The sequence below is a fragment of the Ziziphus jujuba genome, chromosome 1 (assembly GCF_031755915.1).
Source record: "Ziziphus jujuba cultivar Dongzao chromosome 1, ASM3175591v1".
Taxonomy (NCBI): domain Eukaryota; kingdom Viridiplantae; phylum Streptophyta; class Magnoliopsida; order Rosales; family Rhamnaceae; genus Ziziphus; species Ziziphus jujuba.
The window spans coordinates 20,868,062-20,891,514 of NC_083379.1; the positions used below are offsets into that span (position 1 = coordinate 20,868,062).

General features: G+C 31.9%; 1 protein-coding gene across 1 annotated transcript; it reads right to left on the reverse strand.

Moving 5' to 3' along the window:
• Positions 1–18,401: 18,401 nt before the first annotated feature.
• LOC107423214 (alpha-galactosidase) lies at positions 18,402–22,622 on the reverse strand. The gene is made up of 13 exons (XM_016032740.4): positions 22,440–22,622; positions 22,271–22,329; positions 21,607–21,663; positions 21,301–21,439; positions 21,073–21,148; positions 20,836–20,894; positions 20,673–20,738; positions 20,379–20,462; positions 20,200–20,264; positions 19,979–20,061; positions 19,759–19,899; positions 19,408–19,548; positions 18,402–18,879 (listed from the first exon to the last, which is right to left on the reverse strand). Exons 1-13 carry the CDS (start codon positions 22,592–22,594, stop codon positions 18,790–18,792), a joined length of 1,215 nt encoding a protein of 404 aa, XP_015888226.2. The 5' UTR covers positions 22,595–22,622; the 3' UTR covers positions 18,402–18,789.
• Between the last annotated feature and the right edge of the window lie 831 nt (positions 22,623–23,453).

A 23,453-nucleotide genomic window follows, 5' to 3' on the forward strand; every position in this document is an offset into this window, starting at 1 on the left:
CTTTTCATGCCTGAACACCAATAACACTCTTCCAAAACATGGTACATCTTGGTACTACCATAATCCACAGCATAAACATAACTACGGGCTTTTTTAGATATTTGCCTTTTTAACTTTTCATTTGTTGGAACACAGAGTCTAAAATCAATCGCCAATGCTCCATCACCTCTAATAGCAAAGTCTGACTTCCCCTCTTATTCAACTTTCCTTCTCATGCTTATCAAATAAGGGTCATTGAGTTGGGCCTCGAGAACACGATCTATAAGTATTGGTCGTAGTCGGAAGCAAGTAAAAAGTGCTCATGATGCATGCACCCTTAAATCAACACCCAACTCTCACACTTAACCATCAATGGAAGTTGTCTTGTCTGCATATAAGCCAATGAGCCTGTAGACTTCCTACTTAGTGCATTAGCCACCATAGTTGTCTTGCTCGGATGGTGGTCGATAGTGCAATCTTAATCCTTGAGTAACTCCATCCATCAATTCAAAAGGCAAGGTTAGAACTTAACCCCAATTTTCCCAAACCAAATACCAATGTCACTAAGTTAAGATTGAGATTAGTCTTGTTGCCTCTAATTACATTCCTGGTACTTATAATTATAAAATCCTTGTTCCTCATTGATTATCCAATTTTCTTAACCTTGACAAACATCTTTCCTTTAACCAAATTCATCAAGATCATAAACTTCCAAGAAAATAAAATTTCAAGATCTTAGCTTCCATGAAATGAAAATGACTGCACTTGAACATCTAATTAGGTGCAAAGAATCCTTTTTTTCTTATTAACCACATCGACAACCAAGTTAGGGTAAAACTCTGATAGCTTTCTGGATTTCTGCTCTTATTGAGAAACTATGTTAGAGTGAGTATCTCAAACTCTAGCCTCTTAGTCTTAAAAAAGGTTAGAAAGCAGAAGTCGATGTGAAATTCAATCTTAGGAATGTTTGATTCTTAGATTCTCAATTGGTGATACTAAGACCTTAGGTCAATCTAAGAAAACACCTTGTCAAGTTGTCGGTAGTCGATGCACAACCTTAGATTACCATCCTTCTTCTCCATAAACAACACAGGTGCTCCTCAGGGTGATAGGCTTGCTCTAATAAACCCGTTATCTACTAAATCTTGCAGTTGAGCCTTTAACTCCCTTAATTCTTCTAGAGCCATACGGTACGGTAGTAACAAAACAGGTTGGTGTCCAAAAAAAATTTGATGGCAAAGTCGATCTCCTTTTTCTGGAGGTAACCTAGGTAACTTGTTAGGAAATACATCCGAACGGTTTCTCACTACAAGCACGTCTTCCAGCTTTTTACCATTTATTCGGGTGTCAATTACATGGGTTAGAGACCCCTTGATAACCCTTCTTCACTAACTTCTTGGCAGTGAGGGCAGAAATCATTATCGACAAAGGCCTTCCAACTTCACCATGATATATACCACTTCAGGTAGGCCAAACCGCATAAACCTTACTTCTTTATGTTAGCAATCCGCAAAGGTATGATTCATAGCTGACCAATCCATATCTGGGATTACTTTAAGCCCAAAAAGGTCCAATAGAATAAGATCTACTTCCACCACTTGATCCTCGATAGAGAAGAGATAACCTTTGAACATCTAACTAGGCCAAAGGAATTCTCTTATAACCTTTGAACATCTAACTAGGCCAAAGGAATTCTCTTATAGGAGTGAGATTTCTAATTGACACCTTACAGAGATTAGAGTTATTTCAACTCGACAATGAATCCTCTTCGAGACAAAGGAATAACGCTTCAAGATGGTAGAAATAGGAGAATAGACACGGATAGAACGCACAATAATGCATAGTCCCTTAGGAATACAAGATCCTAGAGATCTGATACCAACTGTCAGGACCCGTCCAAGATCCCTATCGGAACCCTAGATAAGCCCTGATCCCAGGAAAACCCTATCAAATCGTTCAATGAAAAATCCAGTAGAATCTCTTCTAAGGGTTGGACTTACATTAAAATGCTTCGCACCAAAAAAAAAAAAAAAAAAAAAAAAACACTCCTATAAGCACCACCTTATTCCTCCCACTTTACTACAATTTGATTCCACAATTTCCAGCACTTTAAATAACAAACAGGGAATAAGTGCAATATCAACTGAATAAATCAAGTACATTATACAAAGCATCGCATTACCTACAATTAAAAATAGAGTTTATTACAACATAAGATAGGAAATTTACAAGATGAAAGGAAGGGAAAGAAAAGCTTCTTGGAGTGCAGCAATGAACGAAGACGTCGAACTCACCTCGAACGATCAATGTCTATTAACCTGGGTCTAGAGGAACGAATTTAAAAACACGAGATGCTAATCATCTCAGTGAATGACCCTATCTACCACAATAATTATAGTAGTCATATAATAATATAATAAAATTGACTACTTAATAAATAGATAATTAATAAATTATATTTAAATATTGAGTTAAAGTTGTTTGGTTAGTTTGGTTTGTGCTAATTTCTTCTAGTATGAATTCTACCATTTATTTGTGACCTTATTTCATTTCTTGATATTTTATTATAGATTCAATTATTTGTTGTTAAATTCATCCTCAATGTTATATTGTAAGATTTAAATCATTTGTAATTTATTTATTATTAACTTCCTATAGTTGTGGGGTATATAAATGTTGGATTTTGTGAAATGTTTTTAAAAAGGAAAACATTTCCAACTGAGTGAATCGTAAGGATTTTGAGAAAAATGCTATTTCCTAATATTTATTAATTATCTATTTCTTAAGTAGTCAATTTTATTATATTATTATATGACTACTATTATTATTGTGGTAGATAGGGTCATTCACTGAGATAATTAGCATCTCATGTTTTTAAATTCGTTCCTCTAGACCCAAGTTAATGGACATTGATCGTTCGGGGCAAGTTCGATGTCTTCATTCATTACTGTGCTCCAAAAAGCTTTTCTTTCCCTTCCTTTCATCTTGTAAATTTCCAATCTTGTGTTGTAAGAAATTATATGTTTTATTATAGGTAAAGCGATGCTTTGTATACTGTACTAGATTTATTTAATTGATATTGCACTTATTCCCTGTTTATTATTTGAAGTGCTGGAAATTATGGAATCAAATTGTAGTAAGGTGGAAGGAATAAGGTGGTGCTTATAGGAGTGTTGCTTTTGTGCAAGGCATTTTGAGCTATGAAAGCATAAATGGACCCAGCAATCTGTTTTGGTGCTTCTATGTACTCTGGAAAGTAATGAATGAATTTGTTGGTTTATGAACATGATTGAGCACTCCAAGGGGCCATGAAATCATGGTAAGACAGAAGAAAAGGCATTCAAATCCAACATTTGTGCATGAAGTTTCATGTTGGCCGAAAATCATCACTTTGGTGCTGACTTTGACTTCTTTTGTTGATTAAGCAAGTTTGTCTTATTCCAATCAAGGAAAGCGTATGAGAATCAATATTAATCCTATTTGGCATCCTACATGTCATATTTGAGCTATTTTGGAGCCTAAACTAGCTGGTGATTGGATAAAGATAGCTTAGTTGGCAAACTAATCAACTAGTTTCCTAATTTGAACATTGGTCTTTTGTTTTAGGAAATAGTCTTTATATTGGTTTTTAATTATTTATCGCTGGAAAAATTACTTTATAAAAGGTAGAATTTTATTATTTTGATTATAAATTAATTAATTCCTAATTCAAAATAAATAAATTAATTAATTCAAATTAGAATAGAAAAGGAGGTGGAATTCGACTATATTAAGGAAACCACTAAGGTGGCTGGTTTTTTACCTAATACTTTAGGGTTTTGTTTTGTATCTTTAGCCTATTTAAAGACTTATTTTCTCAATAATATTCAGTATATTTGATGTGATTCCGCCCGAGGCCGCTCAACCGATAACCCGCTGGGGTGCTGACTCGACACAGATGTAGACTAGGCCAAACACAAGAGCTCAAATTAAGAGATTTAAGGAAAACCTGGGAGTATTTATACAGGGGGTAATCAATCTCAACAGAGCTTGTCCATACTTGAAGATACAAAGCCTTTCTAAGCATCCAAGTGGTGGAAGCCGATATGACCCGAGTGACGGTTTTGGTACATTTTTGGAGTCCGGGAAGCATGAAATGGTTCCAATGCTTTATGGGTTCAATACATATGCCTAAGAGGTAATGGAATCAAGTTAAAGCAGCCTCAAATGCAATCAAAAAGGGCTTGTACGGACAGCTTTAACAATTTGGCCGAATTTGCTGTATTGCTCGCTGGCTTTACTGTATTTTACTGTATTAGCCTTTTCTTATTTTTCCAAGCATGGGCAACGTGTGGGCCTTCATATTCAGTTTATTTGGCATCCTACAAAGCATCTAGAAGCTGATTTGGAGCTCAATTTGGTCAAAGATTGGTCAAGTCTACTTAGTCAAAAAGCTAGTATTATAGTTTCCTAATTTGATTCTACTTTTTGTTTTAGGAAATTACCATTACTTTTTAGTTTTTATTTATTTATTTTCTGGAAAAATAAGTTTAGGAAATTTATTATTTTATTATTTTCATTGTAAATTAATTAATTCCTAATTCAAAATAAAGGAATTAATTAATCCAAATTAGATTAGGAAAGGAGTGAGAATTTCGGCCACCATAGAACTCTTTATTGTGTGGCCTGTTTTACCTAGGGTTTTTAGGGTTTACTTTGTTTCTTTCAAAGCCTATTTAAAGGCTTATTTTTCAATATGAATACAACTTTGATTTGATTAAGAAAATACTTGTGAGATTAATTATCTCTTTGTTCTTTGAGAACACCTAAAACACCATTAGAGAATTGGTTGTTTTAGCTTGACTTATCAATAGGTTTTCCATCCCCTATTGTGGCGTCTACATTATACCAAGGTTTCTAACCACAAGTTGGTTAGGGGTTGAGGTCCATTCCATTAGAACTTGAACTTAATTAAGATCCGGGCTAATATAATACGGGTTTAGGAGCAGGTCGTCCTAGGTTCGTATCAATATTATTCATACAGAAAAATATTTGTGAGAAAAAATTCTCTTTGTTCTCTTTGAACACTTAAAACACTTAATAGAAATAAAGTGTTTTAATGTGACTTATCAGTAGGACATCCATCATCTATTATGGTGTCTTCATCATCTACCAAGGTTTCTAATCACAAGTTGATTAGGGGTTAAGGTGACCATTAAAATCTGAACTTAATTTTCGATTCAAGGCTAATAAAATACGGGTTTAAGAACAAATAGACCTAGGTTTGTGTAAGAGAAAATGTTCCTAGATGTTATTAGTACATTAAAATGTTTAATTTCATAAAATTGACCTTAGGACTAAAAATCCCAATTTTGGATACCAGATCTTAATGTTTCACGTTATAATTGGACCTTTTAGTGTGTAATTTTGGTAATTTTAAAGTTGTAGAAATTGTTTTAACACACATAGCAAGAGCCAATATCCTTGTTTCAATTTTTGGAATTTTAAACAATAATTTATGATATCATAGGCCTTATACTGCATCTAGAGATGACCTTGTAGAGGAGTAAAGGTGATCATTGGTGGTCTTAATGAGTATTTTAGTTTTTAGATAAATTTTAGGTACATTAGTCCATTTGGAAAATAATTGATTTTGAAAAAATGGATGGGAAATAGTATATTTTTTAGTATGTTTAAGTGTTTTAAATTTTCAAAATCCTTAAAAATGATTCTATTCATATTTCATTGTTTGTATTTATGTTATATATACATATATGTGGATTTGGCAAAGAAATGTTTTCAATATACGAATATAGATATATATATATGTATGTTAGTATTTATGGGATTGTTCATATGATATATTTGTATGTGTACTATTATCTTATCATGGATATGGATTTGATGGATATATAGTTATGCGCACTTATTATCATCCCCGACTATGATCACATGTGTTTCATGAGATTTGATGATGATGTTCTAGTGTATGACGCCTCTAGGATGCCAAGAATCGTAAGGTAGTTTCCCCCTCTTTGGTAGTTTATGACACTTTAGAACTCTAAATGTGGTCATATAACAAGTTTAGTAATGAATACGGTATTTTTCATAACTATTTTATGGAATTATATTGATATTGTTTTATGCTCAATATTTAAATCCGGTTGTTTGATTTATAATATTTAAGTGGTTTGATTTTGAAGTACCAATGTCATGATATCGATTGGGGTACAAGTTGGATTTTGTAAAATGACTTTAAAATGAGAAACTTTCTAAAATAGTGGAATGCAAGGTCTTGAAAGAAAGATTTACAAAAATAAATTATAATTTTCTTTTCATATAATGCCACTCAGGTTAATATCTTTATCTCACATTTTATTTGTTTTTAGTTTGTTCCCTTAGGTCTAGGTAGTTAACAAATAGTCTATATCACACATCAACTGCAAATTTAGTAACCTCCAATAGCAACTATATTATATTATCTTCCTTTGTTTCATTTTTATATTTCTTTAGTCTCATCCTAATTTCTCTAGACTTATTCATAACAACTGTATCATCAAAATTTGTAAATTCTATTAGTATGTGTGGTAGTAATTGGCAGTTTGATTGGATGTGGTTGTTGATTATATTTGGAAGATTTGCATACTATGTGAATATATATACATATAAAGGGTATTATTTTATTTGCATGTGTTTGGTTGTCCATGCTTTCAGTGAGGTTCCATTGGGCTTTCTATAAGAATTGCTCAGTGGGACTCTCTAAGGCGAGACCACTTGGGGGTTTCTAAGGTGGATCTTGTTAGATGCTTTTATTACACTAAGGGTTGTGCGTTAGGTTCTTTCTATAGGTTATGTATTGTCTAGTAGGGTTCCGAGACGTTGTGCACCACTCGATAGCACTACGTATATCATATAATACTTTTGGGAAAGCCCTACGAAAGTGATCCCACTTGGGAAAGCCCTACGAAAATCTTTACCAAAACCCCAACAGAACCTTCCTTATAAAATTGGATACTAGCCCAAAAGCAATTTACATGTAAGAAAATTCTTTTATAATATTTCTCAACAATAACAGCTACTACAATACTTTTGGAATTAATGCCTACAACAAAAGGGTTCTGCATATATAGGTCAATTCACCAGGGCACTATAAGGAGTGCAAATGAACAAATGCAAAATATTAAAAGAGCTCACTCAAATTTATACCTCATAATCAGTGAAAGAAATATTACATAATATTATTGGAGTTAAATAAGAAGAACAATACATTCGCAAAGGAATACTATGTTAACAACAAAGATACTTGGATATGATGTATATAACTTGTCAGTTAAGTTCTAGAGGACAATTTTAAAAATACAAAACTATGAAACATGTCTAGTGAGTTAATAATGCAAACATTTGGAAAATAAGTATATTTAATTAAAACCACTTCCTTCAAGACCTTGAGATCACTATTTCAAAAAGTCCTTTATTAGAAAATGATATTGAAAAACCCAAGTAAATCACATATATCATAGGAAAATATAATAATACTAGTAAATACCATAACCTTTTAATAAAATAAACCTTGAATTTCATATAAGTACCATCTTAAGTATAAATAAACATTTTATCCATAGTCTAAAATATCATAAATAAAGATTATATCTATAATCCAAAATATCCAATCCATTGTATAGCATACCACATACGAAATCTGTCATATTACAATATTTAGAATCCTAGGATGTCGCAAAGCCACTAGGATACAGAAACCATCTTACTATCCTTAGCATGTTAAAGCATCGTACGTTTGGACCTCATATCCAATTTTAATGAAACATGTGATCAAAATAGAGGATGCAATACATAAATGTAAATATATACATATATATGAGCACGTAATATCATAACCGTCAAATCCAATTCTATGGTAGGATAGTGGTACACATATAAAATTCATAATTCATATTTGATATTCCAATGATATAATCTATCCAGTGAACAAACATTTTGGTTATTAGAGGACATGGCATACTTTGATCTTTGGAGTTGGAATGGCAGTTTAAAGACATGGTTTGACACTTAACCTCAATGACCAGAAATTTCTCCTAATCTAAAAGCTCTTTTGACTTAATTTATGGAGGAAAGTAGGCTCCATAAAGAGGAATCATGAAGAAATGAAGTGCTTTCCCAACTACAAGTCTTAGTTTATCATATTCTGGTATAAAATTTAAGGTTGGGTTGCATTCAAATCTTTTAAGTAAATCCATGGAAAATAATTCAATGATGATGGAAATGTATGAAAATTTTGAGGCATTTAGTGAAGACCACTATAATGAACCTACATTTAAAGAAAATGGTGAATTGGGAGTTGTTAGATAATGATTCTCTGATAAAGGAAGAGATACAAGACTTGGGCTTTGAAGAAGAATTGCAAGATAAAAGTTGGCATATCTTAACCTTAGGAAATAGGCCATCATCAAGCCATCTTTGGAAAAGTTAGAACACACTTATGAAGATCCCATGTGGCAAGCTGCAACATCTCCTAATCCTTTAGAATTATTTATTCAAGCCCACAAAGTTGATGAATTGGAGCCATATGTTGTTGAGTATATGAGCCAGTTGTCTTCTCATATAGCCAAGCTTAAAGGTGTCATTAATCTCCCTCATTTTGTTGTATCATATGATACACTATATGAGAGAAAGCCACTCTTTGATAAGAGTGTGTAGTTTGCTTAGCAATAGGTGATCCCCAAAGAATAATTATAGAGAGGTTCATATTGGCTTAGAGGTTGATTTAATTTTGAATAATTTGATTTTATCAATTGTGAAGTATTGAAATGCAAGCCTTCGAGGATTCAAGATCTTGTGAAGTGGAAATACATCAAGAATTGATGATATTCAAAGTTTGAGGCAAGAATTGCAAAAAAGTCATCAAAAGAGCGAAAATTGGAGTTTTAGGTGTGCATATGTGTGAAAAGAGTGGTGTAAATGCCTTGGATTTAAAGCAAATGAGTGGGAACAAGCATGGGTGGCATGTACACTCTCTCTTAAATGGTACACACACCACATTTAGATGCCATAAGACCTGAAAATTGAAGAAGTGGCATGCACACTTTAGCATGAGAGTGTTCACACGAACAACTTTATGTTTTTGTCCATGGGATAGCAAAGGTGGCATGTATATGATGAGTTGATTTTATGTCAACTAAACTAACCTTCTAAACTATGTAATTTGCAAGTTTTTGAGTGTGTTTTGTTAGCTTTATGAGTATTCTATTGTTTTTGTAGGTTAGGTTGTGTTTGGCAGCTAAAGGAAGAGGATCATTGTTTGGAGACATTTTGAACTTTTTGAAGGAGATCACAGAGAGAAAAAGATAGCAAGGGGTTTGGCACATAACAAGAGGAGAAAGAAGAAGAACATACATGTGAGAGGATTGTAATTTCAAGCTCTGATTTTCTTTCTAGCCTTTTTCCTTTGTATTCTTGTCTTGTGGATTTATTGTAGAACATTTATTTTAGTATATTATAAACATATTTGATTTTATATCAATCATGTGGATCTAAACAATCAATTAGGGTTTAGATGTAGTCATATGGAACTAGTGTGATTAGTGGATGATATTTTGATTTGCTATTTATTAAACTTTAGTTTCAATTCTATTCTTGATCCTTTCATTTAGATTGGCCAACTATCTTAAAGATTTGATTGCATAACTTCAATTTAAAGAAATATAGATTTGTGCTTCATCCATACTTGTAACTCTAAATGAGATTGAGATTGAGAGGTACAATTGTTGTTTTGCCATTTTATTAATTTGAACTTAATAAAATTGTTTACTAATCAATTTAGACAAAGAGATTTGGTAATTTGGTTAATATTCAATAGATTGTTTAAGCTTGAGAGAAATAAATAGCACAATAGATTATTAATATGGTGGACTTATGATAGTTACAATTGGAATTTAATAACTAATTCATAGTAAGGAAACATTGATGAAATATGAAGTTCTAGTTCTTCTTCAAATTAGTTTAGAACTTGTTTAATTTGACATTATAATTTCTTACGTTGGTAGTCTAGTTTACACATGTCTTATTTGAATTTTCTTAATAACTCTAAGAGTTAGACTACGTTAGTTATTAGTAATAACCAATCTTTATGGGATGATACTTAACATACTACTTTAGCGATTTATATCCTTGCAAAAAAGCACATTAGTACATGCTATTTCCAAGGGTGTACATATCATGTTCAGCTTGCATAAGACCATGTGTAACTTGTTTGAGGCATGCACATGCCATTCCTTCTTACAAAGTGCAGAAAATTCACTGTAATACCAATTTCCCTCCATCTCTCTTGTTTTCGAATCATTTATCGTATCTTTTCTACTCTAATCAGTTCATACTTTCAAGATCATCAAAATATAGTCTAAAATATACATTTTCATTCCGAAATTCAAGATATCTTGCCTTTGATTCACAAAAATTCAAGTGTCATCATCTAAGTTCAAGAATTTCGAGTGTTCATATCTGTTTGTACAAGTTAGAAGGAATTCACTACAAATTATTAGAAAAGGTATAGGGCAAGAAAAATTCATGTTTTAAGGCTTCATTAAAGTTTAATTATTAAAGCAAGTGCTTCTTCCAAGCTCTAAATTCTTATAGAGAAGAGAAGTGGGTTGATTCTTTGTTGAATTCTTGAAGATGTGTGGTGGTGGTGTCAAAATTTATATGATGTGGAGTTCTTAGTTGTGATTTGACTTGGATTTTCTTCAGTATTGTTTCTTTGTTGATTTTGAAGCTTTTGTGACCTTGTGAAATCATTTTCTTGCTTTAATTCTTGATTTGGGAAAAGATTAAAGATTTAATTTCCTTGTTAGGAGAGTGTGAATTTGTGCACACTAGATGTTTAATAAAAAGCCAAAGTACGAATTTTTAGGTGGAAGTGAAATCTATTGTATGCCAGTGGAGCTTAACTGAGTTCTTTCGTTACCTTCTGCCTTATTGGAGATTGCAGGAGCATTAAATTATACTTGGACACATTGTTAATAGGTAACATAAAGAAAAAGACTTGTAAAGCTAAGAAGTGCAAAGTAATATTGAAGAGAGTTTTAAGAACTTATGCGGAGCAAAGTCATGCACAAGCTAGCCAATTATGCTCAATGGTTTAAAGGTGAAGGAATATGATAGAAATTCAACCAAGTGGATGACATAGAGGTGAGAAACATGTCACCCCTGGATAGACCTTCTCTCTCCTTATGCTTTTTATATCGTTGAACATTAGGGATACCGTTCCATTTAAGTTTTGGAGGAGAAAATATGTTTTTGGATTGATGGTTGGTGAAAACTTTGTTTGTTTTTGCATTATGCTTTTGTTGGCTCTTAGGTCATAAAAATGGTTATTTGAAAGCTGGCACTTGAAGTTTTTAATTTTGAATTGAATTAGTTCTAGTAGTTTTTAGTTTTTCTTGAAAATCAAAATTTTCAATATATATATATATAGATATTTATATTTTGTTTTGAGTTTGAGAATTTTGAAAATTCAAAAATATGTTTGTTTTTGTTTAGCTTTTCTTGCTTTTGTGTTCTTAGTTTGATTGGCTAATGATAAAGAATAACATGATGTTTGTGATTTCTTTGATAATGGATTGTTGTTTTGTTGATTTAGCCACCAAAATACATTTTCATATTATTGCTTTCAAAAATTTTTGAGCACATAATCAATTTGCATGATTTAGATTGCTTTTTGGAGACGACTTGCATTAGCTTGGATACATTATTTTAGTTTGAGCTTTAGAACTCACATAATCGGTATTTGAGGTAAAATCCTAGGCTTATGCTTTGTTTAGAAAATAATTTAGGCCCTCTTGTAGTGTTTAAGTCTTTGTGGGCCTACATAAATCTTCATTTACCGTTGTTATTTATTTGAGCCTTATAGGATGCTTTTATATGCATTTTAGAGTCTTTCTTTGTTTAATTCTCATCTGCTTACCTCATTGAGCCTAAACATTTGACTATCCTACCTTGTACATATTTAAGAGAGCTTAGAGTCAAATTGAGATAAAATTTGCTTAGAATATGTAGTTAGGAGGGATGAGTTTAGAGGTTAAAGCTTTGATATGTGTTCTATGTCTAGCTTGTAAGATGAAATTGGAAAATAGAAGTTTTGTTTGTGGAGAGTGAAATGATGGGAGTACTTATGTGTTGGAAGAATAAGTTAAGACAAGTCCAAAATAATTTTTCCATAAAAAAAAAAAGAAAAGGTTATTGAATGGCTAGCTTTCCCTAATTAAGTCTTCTATAAAAGAGACTAAAGTAAATAACTTTGAGGGTAACCATTCTAAATAAATAAATAAAAATAAAAATAAAAAGAGAGTTGTGTAAGATAGAAAGCAACCATATGCATGTATTCATTCAAAGTATCTTTCTAGGGTTCTTCCATAAATGAAGGAGCGTGTTGAGATAATCTAAGGGATGGGATGGAAAGCTTAAAGGATGAAGTTTGAAGCTAGAAAAGAAGGAAAGTAAGCTCAAGAATTTATGAGAATGTATTCATTGATCTTTGATTCTATGCTGTCTTCTTAGTTTCATTTTCCTATATCTTTTTTTTTTCTTTTTTCTTTTTTTTTTTTCATTTAACCTTTGTCCTTTAGCTTTGAGATTACAAGCCGTTAAAGGCCTATTAGTTCAAAGCATTGTACATAGTGTACATTAGCGGAGATCATTAGGTTATGTGAGCTTATGAAGTTTAAAACCTTAAATTTTTAAAGCATTGGCCTGTATTGAATTTATTTAAGAACATGATATTAAGTGTATTAATTGGCTACACACACACACATAGAAGTGATAAAATGTTGAATGGAAGATAGGTTTTGTGTTTCATTTCTACTTTGAATTTATTTTAGGGATTGCAATTGATAGAAAGCGATAATTTTGAGGCCTCCATATTAAATTATTTACTTTTTTAAGTTTTTTAAGTTTTGAATGAATAGCTCTTGATATGAGTTCCAAATCTTGAGTTTCAATTTTAGTAGTTGACTGGTTTTTGAATAAGTGGGAGTTGTTTTGCTTGGGGACAAGTACATAATTAAGTTTGGGGAATGTGGTTAGTGAGATTTATACTCACTATTATAGCTTATTTTAGTTTAAATATTTATTTGTTTCCTCATGCTTTTAGTGATATCTGATATAATTTGTGTGTTTTTGTAGGAAAAGCTTCAATTATTGAAAAGAAAAAATATTTGCTTAATTAATAGAGTTTCAAAACTATTTTAGAAGCTCATCTAGAAGCCAATACAAAGCAAGAGATGAGCTTGTTCAAGGTATCATTTTGGTTTCCAAGTATATTTTGAAGCACCAAACCTCATCTCGAGCCAAGAGATAGTACATAAAAAAAAGCCCAAGACCTCATTTTAGCATGAAGATCAAGTCTTGGCATGCACAATCCAAGAAATTGGGTGTTCATACCCTTTTGAGGAGAAGCTCACCCTTGGAGTGTAAACACCCAAAGTGAGGGTGTGCATGCCACCCTTGGTATTTGCACACTCAACCCTGGGGTGCATATGCCATCCTTATGCCTTGCACCATACTTTAGGGTGTGTGCACACCCAAGGTGAGGGTGTACATGCCTAGCTCACCCAATGGCCCTTCTTTTCTTGGATTTTGACTATTTGTTGGCCAAGTCTTGTGTTTTATTGGAGCATGGGATGGTATGTAACTTCATATGTACTATTTGATCAAGGCTAAATGTGATTAGGCTAAGTAATAAGGTCTTGCCTTGTTTTTTGGAGATGGAGGCTTGAGTGTTCTATATAGAGGAAATTTCAAGCAAAGAAATGGGAGGTTTTGGAAGAATTAGGCACCATACCACTAGATTTACAGAGAGAAAGTGCTTTTTAGAGAAAGATGCTCTAGGATTCGGAGATTTACTTAAAAATACAAACGAATTGGAGCATCAAAGGTCTTCATCTCTTAGTTTTCTCTAATATCCCCTACTCTTCCTTTTAATATGTGTAGAGATTTATTGATATTTTATATGAAATTATGATTAATATGGAATTCTCTTTGAATTATGTTTGAGCTTTGTTTATATCGATGAATATGCGCTATTTTTTTTTAATTTCAGCTAGGGCCTTGATGTAGCTTAAATTTGGATTGTGATGATATAATTTGGTTGATTAATGATATAATTCCTTTTTAGTTATTTATTTTTCCTTTGTTTAATTGATAAAAACACATAATTATATTGAAAAATTGGTTGAGTGTTGTATAGATTTGTGAATCTTAGCTTGAGAAGGCATAATTTGCAAATTGTCCTAAGAATACATAACTTAGGTGCTAATTAAGCTTTGAGAGAGAAATATTGGAGCTTGGGTAATCACAATAAGTCTTAATAGAATTTGAGAGAACCATTTAAGATTAGGATTACAAAAGGGAACTTAACTGTATAGTTAATTTGTAAAATTAGGAAGAGATTATATTTAAGTAAAATTTCCTTATATCTTTTCCAACCTTTAGAGAGAGAGTGGGTGAATTTAGAAAGCTTTTTTTAATAATCAGATTGGAATTGGTCATTTAATATATAAGGGAAATCAAGTTCACAGATGTTTGAATTCATAGATTTCCTTGCATGATTATTGATATGTGCCTATTTTTTCCAATTGTCTCAATTATATTGAGCTAGTATTTTGTAATTAGCTTGATTCTTATATTTTTTATTGCCTAATTAAAGTTGGATTGTGGTTATCATTATAAGTGGCTTATTAAACAAATCTAATCAATTTTCATAAGAACATATTTTTCTCTATCACTTTAGTACTTGAGCAACCCCTGTACTTGTGGATAATTAAGCAAAACTGATAGATGAGTTTAAATGATAATTTTAATACAAAATTGAAGAGGTCTAAATAATATTTTTCCTTTTTTTTTTCCCTCCAAAATTACCCTCGCTAAATTTTTAATTCCAAAATTCTTCAACTTACTCTTTTGTCTGTTGCTATCTTCTAATCTGAGACCCTTTGTCTCCTCTTTGTCTCTTTTCCTTCTGTTGTTTCCTCTCTCTCTCCTTTTTTTTTTCCTTCTCTCTCACTCTTTCTTGTTTTGTTTCTATTTGGTAAATAGAAAAAAAAAAAAAAGATTTCTTGGAAAAGGTGAGATTTAGGGGGAAAAATGGATGTTGGTTAATTTAATAATTTAACTTTTTAGATACAACAACTTTTATAGCTGAATAAGGATAAATATATCAATTTAAACACACACAATTCATACAAGGGTATTTACTAAGGGTAACTGTGTCTTTCAACTAAAACATTATTGTTAAGATATTGTTTTTTTTTTTTAAATATATTTAAAAAAACATATAGTAAAGCATTTTGTAAAAATACTATATAGTGGAATAACCTCCATTTAATCATAAAATATTATGATCTCAAGTTGGAGCAGTTATCAATAAGAATAATTCTAGATTGTATTAAGTTATGATTTTTTCATGACCTGTGTTAAGAAAAAATATGTAGTACCTCACATCCAAGATTCAATATGATATAAAATATTGCTGTAAAATCATTTAGGATAATGATTTATTCTTTATAGTTATTACATGTATAAATATGCCGGTATGTAATAACTCAATGGCATAGCCACCTTCTTGTTGAAACAAAATATTTTTAACTATAGCTCCACTAAATTATGACCTCTTCATTATTCTAAAATTAATTTAATTCTAATAGTATGACTGTAGACAGGTTTTACTATATCATCTTATGTTTTTGTATGAACGCTTATTGCTTTTAATAATTACTTATGTTTATTTAGATATAAGATGAAAAATAAATAAATAACCTTAGAGTATTATTGTTGACTATGGAAAGATTAAGGGTGGACATCGGTTCAATTCAGTGTATTTTTTGCCCTTTTTATTATTGTTATTATTTTTCAATTTTTGCAAATTGATTCAAATTAAACCATTAAGAGAAATTGAATCAAATTGACCCGACCATCATCAGTTCAATTCAACTTGGTCAGTTTGGGTTCTGGCTCCATACCATATTTTTCTTACTTTTTTTTTTTTGAAAAAGATTATTTTTTTAATTAATTTTAATTTAATATTATTAATATCTTGAACTAAATAATTTATAAACATAAAAATATGTTAAAAATATAATTAATTATACATAATCAATTTGGTTTGGCTCGATCTAGTTTGTTTTAATTTGGATTAAAAATTTGGGAAACTAAACTGAATTGGCCATGGGTCAGAAATCAGAAGAATCAATTCGCTTAAGTCAGTTTGGTCGGTTCAAATCGATTTATGCCCATTTCTAAGGAAAATAATACATCAATATATATATATATATATATATATACACACACTAATGGATATAAGCTAAATATGGATAAAGTGGGATCCTTGAAAACAATTCAACAGAAAAATCATTATTTTTTCGGACTATAATGTTTAATTAAAACTCATCCACTCCTAGTTAGAAAGCATGGATAAATAAATCATTAAACGAATTCCTAGTTAGAAAGCATGGAAAAATAAATCATTAAATGAATAAGTGAAATATACTACAAGCAGATAAGACATTACTTCATCAATATTATTCATCTTATATGATGGATAAATAAATCATTAAATGAATAAGTGAAATATACTACAAGCGGATAAGACATTACTTCATCAGTATTATTTATCTTATGTCAGCCATTGATTATGAGTAGTGTTTAGTACCATACATGGAACATATTGGTGTGCTTGTGTTTTAGTTTGGCAAGTTTGATATATTCGTCCTACATATGTGTGCAAGAGCAACGGGGCAAAATAAGGTTCGGCACTTTCACAATCACACCCACTAGACTGAGTTTTATCCAAAAATTAAACATACAAAGAAGTTAAAAGTATTTAAAAGCTTGTTTCGTTATAAAAATAGGAAATTACTTATTCAATTATCGAAAAATTTTCAGTTTTGGGCATGGTCAGGGAGTGAAAAACAGGGCATGCAACAAACAGTTTGGACTTTACAATCCCTTGATAATTCAGCAATGTCCAGGCTGTGCCATGCATAGTTTGTAGCATTTCTTGTATTGTATACCCTAAAAAGCAAGACACTATGTAATGGTCATTAACCATATTTGTGGGCTACACATAAACCAAATGGGTACCAAAAAAAACCAGCAAACCTTAAGATTGCCTACTAACTTGTTGTTTAGGTTTTGAACAAGTGAGTTGGGATGCTCGTGAATGTTACATGTCCTTTTCCAAACAGACATATGGGTCGTGTTTGACAGATCATTATCATTTGTATCAGAAAATTTACACTCCGTGGCTCACAATTTGTGATGTGTCACGATCCCAATGGTGGAAGACATATATGCACATGGACATTTGGTTCTCTAATTTTCATTACTGACTTAATTAACCATTAATGGCTTCTGGACCTAACTAAAATAAGTTTATATGGAAGAAATTAAGACGGTTTACGAAATATTGGTGTGTCAAATTTCGTGAACTACGCTTTTAATTATCTAGTGTGTTTAACTTTAAAAAATAGTTTATTTGAATATGACAGACCAAACTTATAACTATAATTGTTTCGTTATTACAAAATACCGTCTAATCCGTAGAATAGAACTGTGAATATGATTGACTTCAAAAAAATATTATTATATTTTCAGTGGTAATGGTTGGTGATCGACAGAATATCCCAGTTTTCATTGGATCATGTGGAAGACAAGACAGAACGGTTTGAGTTTATTTTTGTCCTGTTTATTTGAAGTTTTAGAAAAGAGGTAAAAATCTCCTCAATCTTGTGATAGTTATATTTATAATTTTTAATTGTAAAAATTTATTGAAAAAAATTAATAAAGGAGTTTTGAATATGATTTTTCATAGGTATGAATCTAACTATAATTAGAACAAAATAAAAAGGCATAAATGAAATTTATCCAAACAAAAAATATTTTAATCAAGTTTATTAGTAATTATTATATCAAATGTCGATCCCACATATAATGGTCATGGTCATGTGAACACTGATGATAATAAATATCATAACTCTTCTAAATGATACTACTATAGCATTTTGCTTACTAGATATCAAATTTACAAACTGGAAGATAGATGGTCTACCAAGGATGATAATTTACAAACTTGTTGCAAATGAAACTGATTGTAAGTGTGATTCCCCAAGTTCGAATTGCAGGATAAAGAAGCACAGTTTTCAAAAGCTGCCTGAATCCTGTTGAGACTTTAAGTAACATTGTAAAACATTTTCTTAATTGCAACATTATCGGTCATTGCATGATTTTCCCGGACACACTTCCAATATCAGTCAAGCGGTTCATGCCCAAATAGAGTTTCCATTTACTCTGTATCCACGTGTATTGAATAATAAGGGATACCAAAAGATATAACTTGTAATAGTAAATTTAAATGCCTAACAACGTAGGAATTTCGATTTAGTTAGGAGAAAACTTCTAATATTATATGTTAACAACCTCCAAGAGAAGGTACAGAGTCTGGTTTGATTGGATGTATTCCATCCTCTGAATCCAACATACAAAACATTATCACAAACAGGTTGGGAACATCAAATGAAGCAAGTTTTCTGAATGTTTTTAGTCCCACATAGAGTCTAAGCAAACGAGGGAAGAGGGTTGGTAAATTTCCAAGCATGGGGAAGAACTAGAAAAGAAATTTATATATGCAATCTCCAATGTCAACAAGCCTAATTAACAAAGAAATATCTTGACCCAGAATTAGTATCTTGCAATTTAGAATTTGAAAATATAAATGGAACTATTATCCAGTAGAGCCGGCTTCCTCCTCCTTGATATGGCTCCTCCTTAGTATGGGGAGAGAACATACATCTTACAGCCATGAGGAGCAACTTCTGCAGTCAATTGGCCGCTCGTATTTTCAGACACGTACTTATGCTACAATAGAAAAAGGACATTATGTTTACCGCATATTAGTCAAAAACATATTTAATCCCTTGATCTTTCTTGTGCAATGTCAAAAGCTATTCTTAGGCTTCTAAAAATATGAAGAAAGGAAAATGATACGAGTTGCGACAAATTTCAACACTGCAACAAACTATATGTAAGTCATCTGTCAAGATCGACACACTGCCTAGTAATATATTAAAGTTTTCTTAAGTAATTGAAAACCATTTAGAGTTCTTTACAACAATTAAAAAGAGATACACAGGGGGGTCAATTTTCGTGTAATAAAGTAGATTTGGTGCTCGACCTGCATATATAATGACCTAATTATCTATCAGCAAGAAAGGAGATAACTACAGGCCAGCTGACACATATAAGGGAGTAAAAGTAAATTTAAAATGGATATTTTAAAATGCTTCTTTAATCTAATCTTCAGATAAGAAAAGTGATAATTGTGTGCATTCGGAAATTGTATATGAACCATCATTATAAATAACTGGAAAAGGAAATTCATCATACCGCCCATAAATCTCTAACTACAACAGGGACAAACGAAAGAAGTCCAATTTCATTCCATTCCGCAGTAATATTAGCAGGGGTTTCTCCTCTATTCCAAAGCACAACCACTATTCTTCCAAATGATAATGGCCCTGCCCAAACCTGCATTACATTGATGAGAATGTATATCAACAAAAACTAATAAAGTTGTAAGTTGAAACTGATTTAATATTGTAGGTTTATCTTTTCAGAAAGCTCCAATAGTAAGATATAGAATTCCTGCAAGTGTCTAAAGTGGTTGCAAAACGCTTCATAAAGTATTCCATACGGATAAGTAATAGATTAGATAATTATACAGCTCTTGCAACATACTTCTAAGCCATTATTTGATTGTACTTTCCATGCTTGAACTCCCAAAGGATCCTGATTAACATCAATGACCTCCTTGTTTCCAATGATTCTTAGAGTTTCTTTGCTTATAGATCGCACATCACATCCAATAAGCAAAGGAGCCTGTGAAAACAGAATTGTGGGAACCATCGTTACACTGTTATGGAGATGTATGAAACAATGCCCAAACTGGGAGACTCACTTTCATAGCAGCCCAAAGACTAAAATGTGATTCGTATTCCACAGAAGTCATCCCTCCATTACCCACTTCCAGCATGTCAGGATCTGTTAAAGTTATACATAAAATTAGTATATGAGGTTTGCTTACAAGAAAAAAAATTGTCAACTTTGTTTGTGGTTTTAGTAAAAACACGGATACCAAACAGACCACATAAGCAAACAACAGAATCATTTGAGATTTACCATTCCATCCGCCAGGTTGAGCATACCTTGCCCAATAATTGTTTTGATCCGCATTTGATGCCATACTGGCATTGTAACACGCATTAAATCAATTAGATCCAGCACATCAACGTTCTAAGTCCAAAGTGAAATCAAGATAATCTTGAGATATGTAAATGAAAGGAAAATTAAATTTGAACCTAGTAAAGTTGTCTGCAATGTCTCCAGTAGTCCGCCAAGAATTACCAATCCAACCCGCCCATATGGATGGATTGTCTTGTCCCCTGAGGAAAGATTGTTATGTCAGAGAACTGCTAGCTAAAACCATATTGTTTCCTCATATCTGCTAGTTTCTTCTAGATTACCAAACCATTGGACTCATACCTTTCATTGTTCTACTTGATATGTATTGGCATATTAGCTAAAATTAATTGAAAGAAAATAATTTTAGTTGAGAAAAATCAATGGCAAGTACAATAAGTCACTTAACCAACCATTCACAGAGGGAGAAAAGGATAGGTCGGCCAGCCTTATGCAATGCACAGCTCATTTTAGCATATCTGTAGCATAGTCAAAGAACTATATCAGAGATAACAAGAGATTGTGAACTTATAAGTATGCATACAGAAAAAAGCTAAGAAATTAAAATAAGAGTACCTCCCATCGGGCTTAGTATTGTCATTGTAGCAGTTATCATACTTCAAATAATCTACTCCCTGCAGCCACATGTCCCCACAAACGAAATCTTAGCTGTACTTTTCTCAAAGGTAGAAAGAAAATATGATCCGTGTGGTGTAGATTTTGCAGCTGTTTAGTATCCAAATAAACTGTGCGATAAAAATAAATAAAAATAAATAAAAAAAATTAAAAAAAAAATAAAAAAAAATCACTAACCCATTCAGCAAAGGTTCTTGCATCTACATCTTCATGCCCAAGTGAACCAGGCATCTGATTGCTGCATGTGCGATAACTGAAGAGATAGAACAAGCAATAAGAATATGACTATTTCTTCTCCATATTCTCTAACAATGAGGTTACATACAGTATCCTTCAGCAAAGATGTTTTATGAAAGCAAAAGTAGGCACAACAAAGCAAAACAAAAAACAAAAACAGAGATTTACCCCGCATCAGAATATATCCCAAGCTTTAAGCCTTTTGAATGAACATAATCTGCAAGAGCCTTAATTCCAGAAGGAAAAGTAGAAGCTTTCGCCATAAGTTTACCACTCGAAGATCTGTTCATTGCACCCCAGCAATCATCTGTTTTTGATAGAAACATGTTAATATAAATATGCTGATGTTAGTCTACACCAGAAAGGATATGATCTTTCACCGTAGTTAGAAAATGGTTTATTCCTTAGAACTGTGTAACAAGTAAAGGGCGCGAGACAAATGAAAAAAAAGCAGCAAGTTGTAAGGTTATTTACCTAAGTTTACGTATTTGTATCCAAGTGCTGCCAGGCCAGTTGAAACAAGAGCATCCGCTGTTGGAAGAATTCAATCAAAATTACAATCATTTATGCCAAAACAACCACTCCTCTAAGGGACTTTCCTGAGGTAGATTGATGGCCGAGCAAACTCCAGTACAAATAAAATGCACGTGATACATAAAATTACATTTTATTTATTTTTAGAAAATATACTGGTATGGTATTCTTATTATATACATATTTAGAAAATATATACGGCATTTTCAATGACCAGATTCTGATATTCATTTTGACCAGCTCCAAATTTATTTTTCGTCTGTTTGTTAGCTTCTGACTCTGGGTCTAGTTCTACTATTCAAGTGTTTGCCTTATTCGCTTCGGCGTTTTTGTCAAGATTTTCCTTTGGTTAAGTGCAACAAGGGTTAGCCATTCAAGTCAATTCAAGAAAATTCTGCTCAGCCACAATTATATGTACTATTCATGGAGTAAAACTTATATAATTGTTAATTGATGCTTAAATACTTTGAATGCACAATGCTTACCTTGAAAAGATTCAAAGTCAACAAATGGAAGTGAATTTTTTTGTTTTCCAATGAATATTAGTTTCTTAGAGGCTATGTGTAAACATCAAAGATCAAAGTATTCTAGAATTGTAGATTACCAGTGGCCTTCACCATGTCTTCGTTTATATTGCATTGAAAATGATTCCAGCTATTCCAACTGCAATTAACCCGTAAGGAAAATTAAAACAAATAGTTTAAATTTTGATTTTCAAAGAAAATTTAACGCAGTCATCTTCAAAGCAACCCAAAAAGGTGTTTTGACTATACCCCATTGGTGGTGTATGAGCAACCCCATTGGCAAGGAGTAATTTGACGTACTCTTTATGGGCATTGTTGCTGATGTCAATAGAACCATTTATCACATGTAACAAAATAACTAAACTAACAACAAAGAAGGAGCTTTCTCTGTAACTCATTTTCATCCGAGGAAGAATCACCAAGAAAATGGAATTGGAATTTTGGAATTTTTTCTTTTAATAATCTTTGTGATCAGAATTTGCAAAGCCGTGTGAAAATCATATGTGACGGATCAGTTGAAGAGATAGGCAAGAACGGATATAAAGAAGTTATAATTCTAATCCTCTCAATCTCAATCTCAATCTCAATCTCAATCTCAATCTTAATTTCAATTGTAATCTTAATCTCAATGTCAAACTGAATTTTAACCTGATCCTCAATCTCAACGTAGAATTTTAGTACGATATGAGCTCTAGTTGTTTTATACCAATTCAACTGTATCTCTGAATGGATTAGCTACAAAAGTCAAACTCCAACTGAAGTAATTCATTATTTTTCCATATATATTTTGTTTAAAATCTTTATCTTTCAATGTGTAAATACACTTGTTAACATAAATATTTTACTTTTTAACTGCCTAACTATATATGGTGAAGTGGTATGAGATTAAATTAATGTAAATCACTTACATTTATAATAACAATGTTATAGGATGAAAACAAAAAAAAAAAAAAAAAAAAAAACAACGTAGCGATACATGTACTTAAGAAAACAAACATGAAGCAAAATTTTGCGTCAAAACTGGCAACGGATCCGTTATTTGACAGAGGACCAGAATGGTCTGGTCTTTGACCATTGGTCATCTCGATTTGACCAGTTGATAATTTATTTGTTTATTATTATTATTATCTTTTTATAGGATTGAGTTGATAAAATTAAGTTGAATTTGTCGTATATAAAGTGTGTGTGTGTGTATATATATATAAATATAGGCAACTGTTGCGGATGAAATTGTATACTATATGAAGGGCGATAATCATTTAG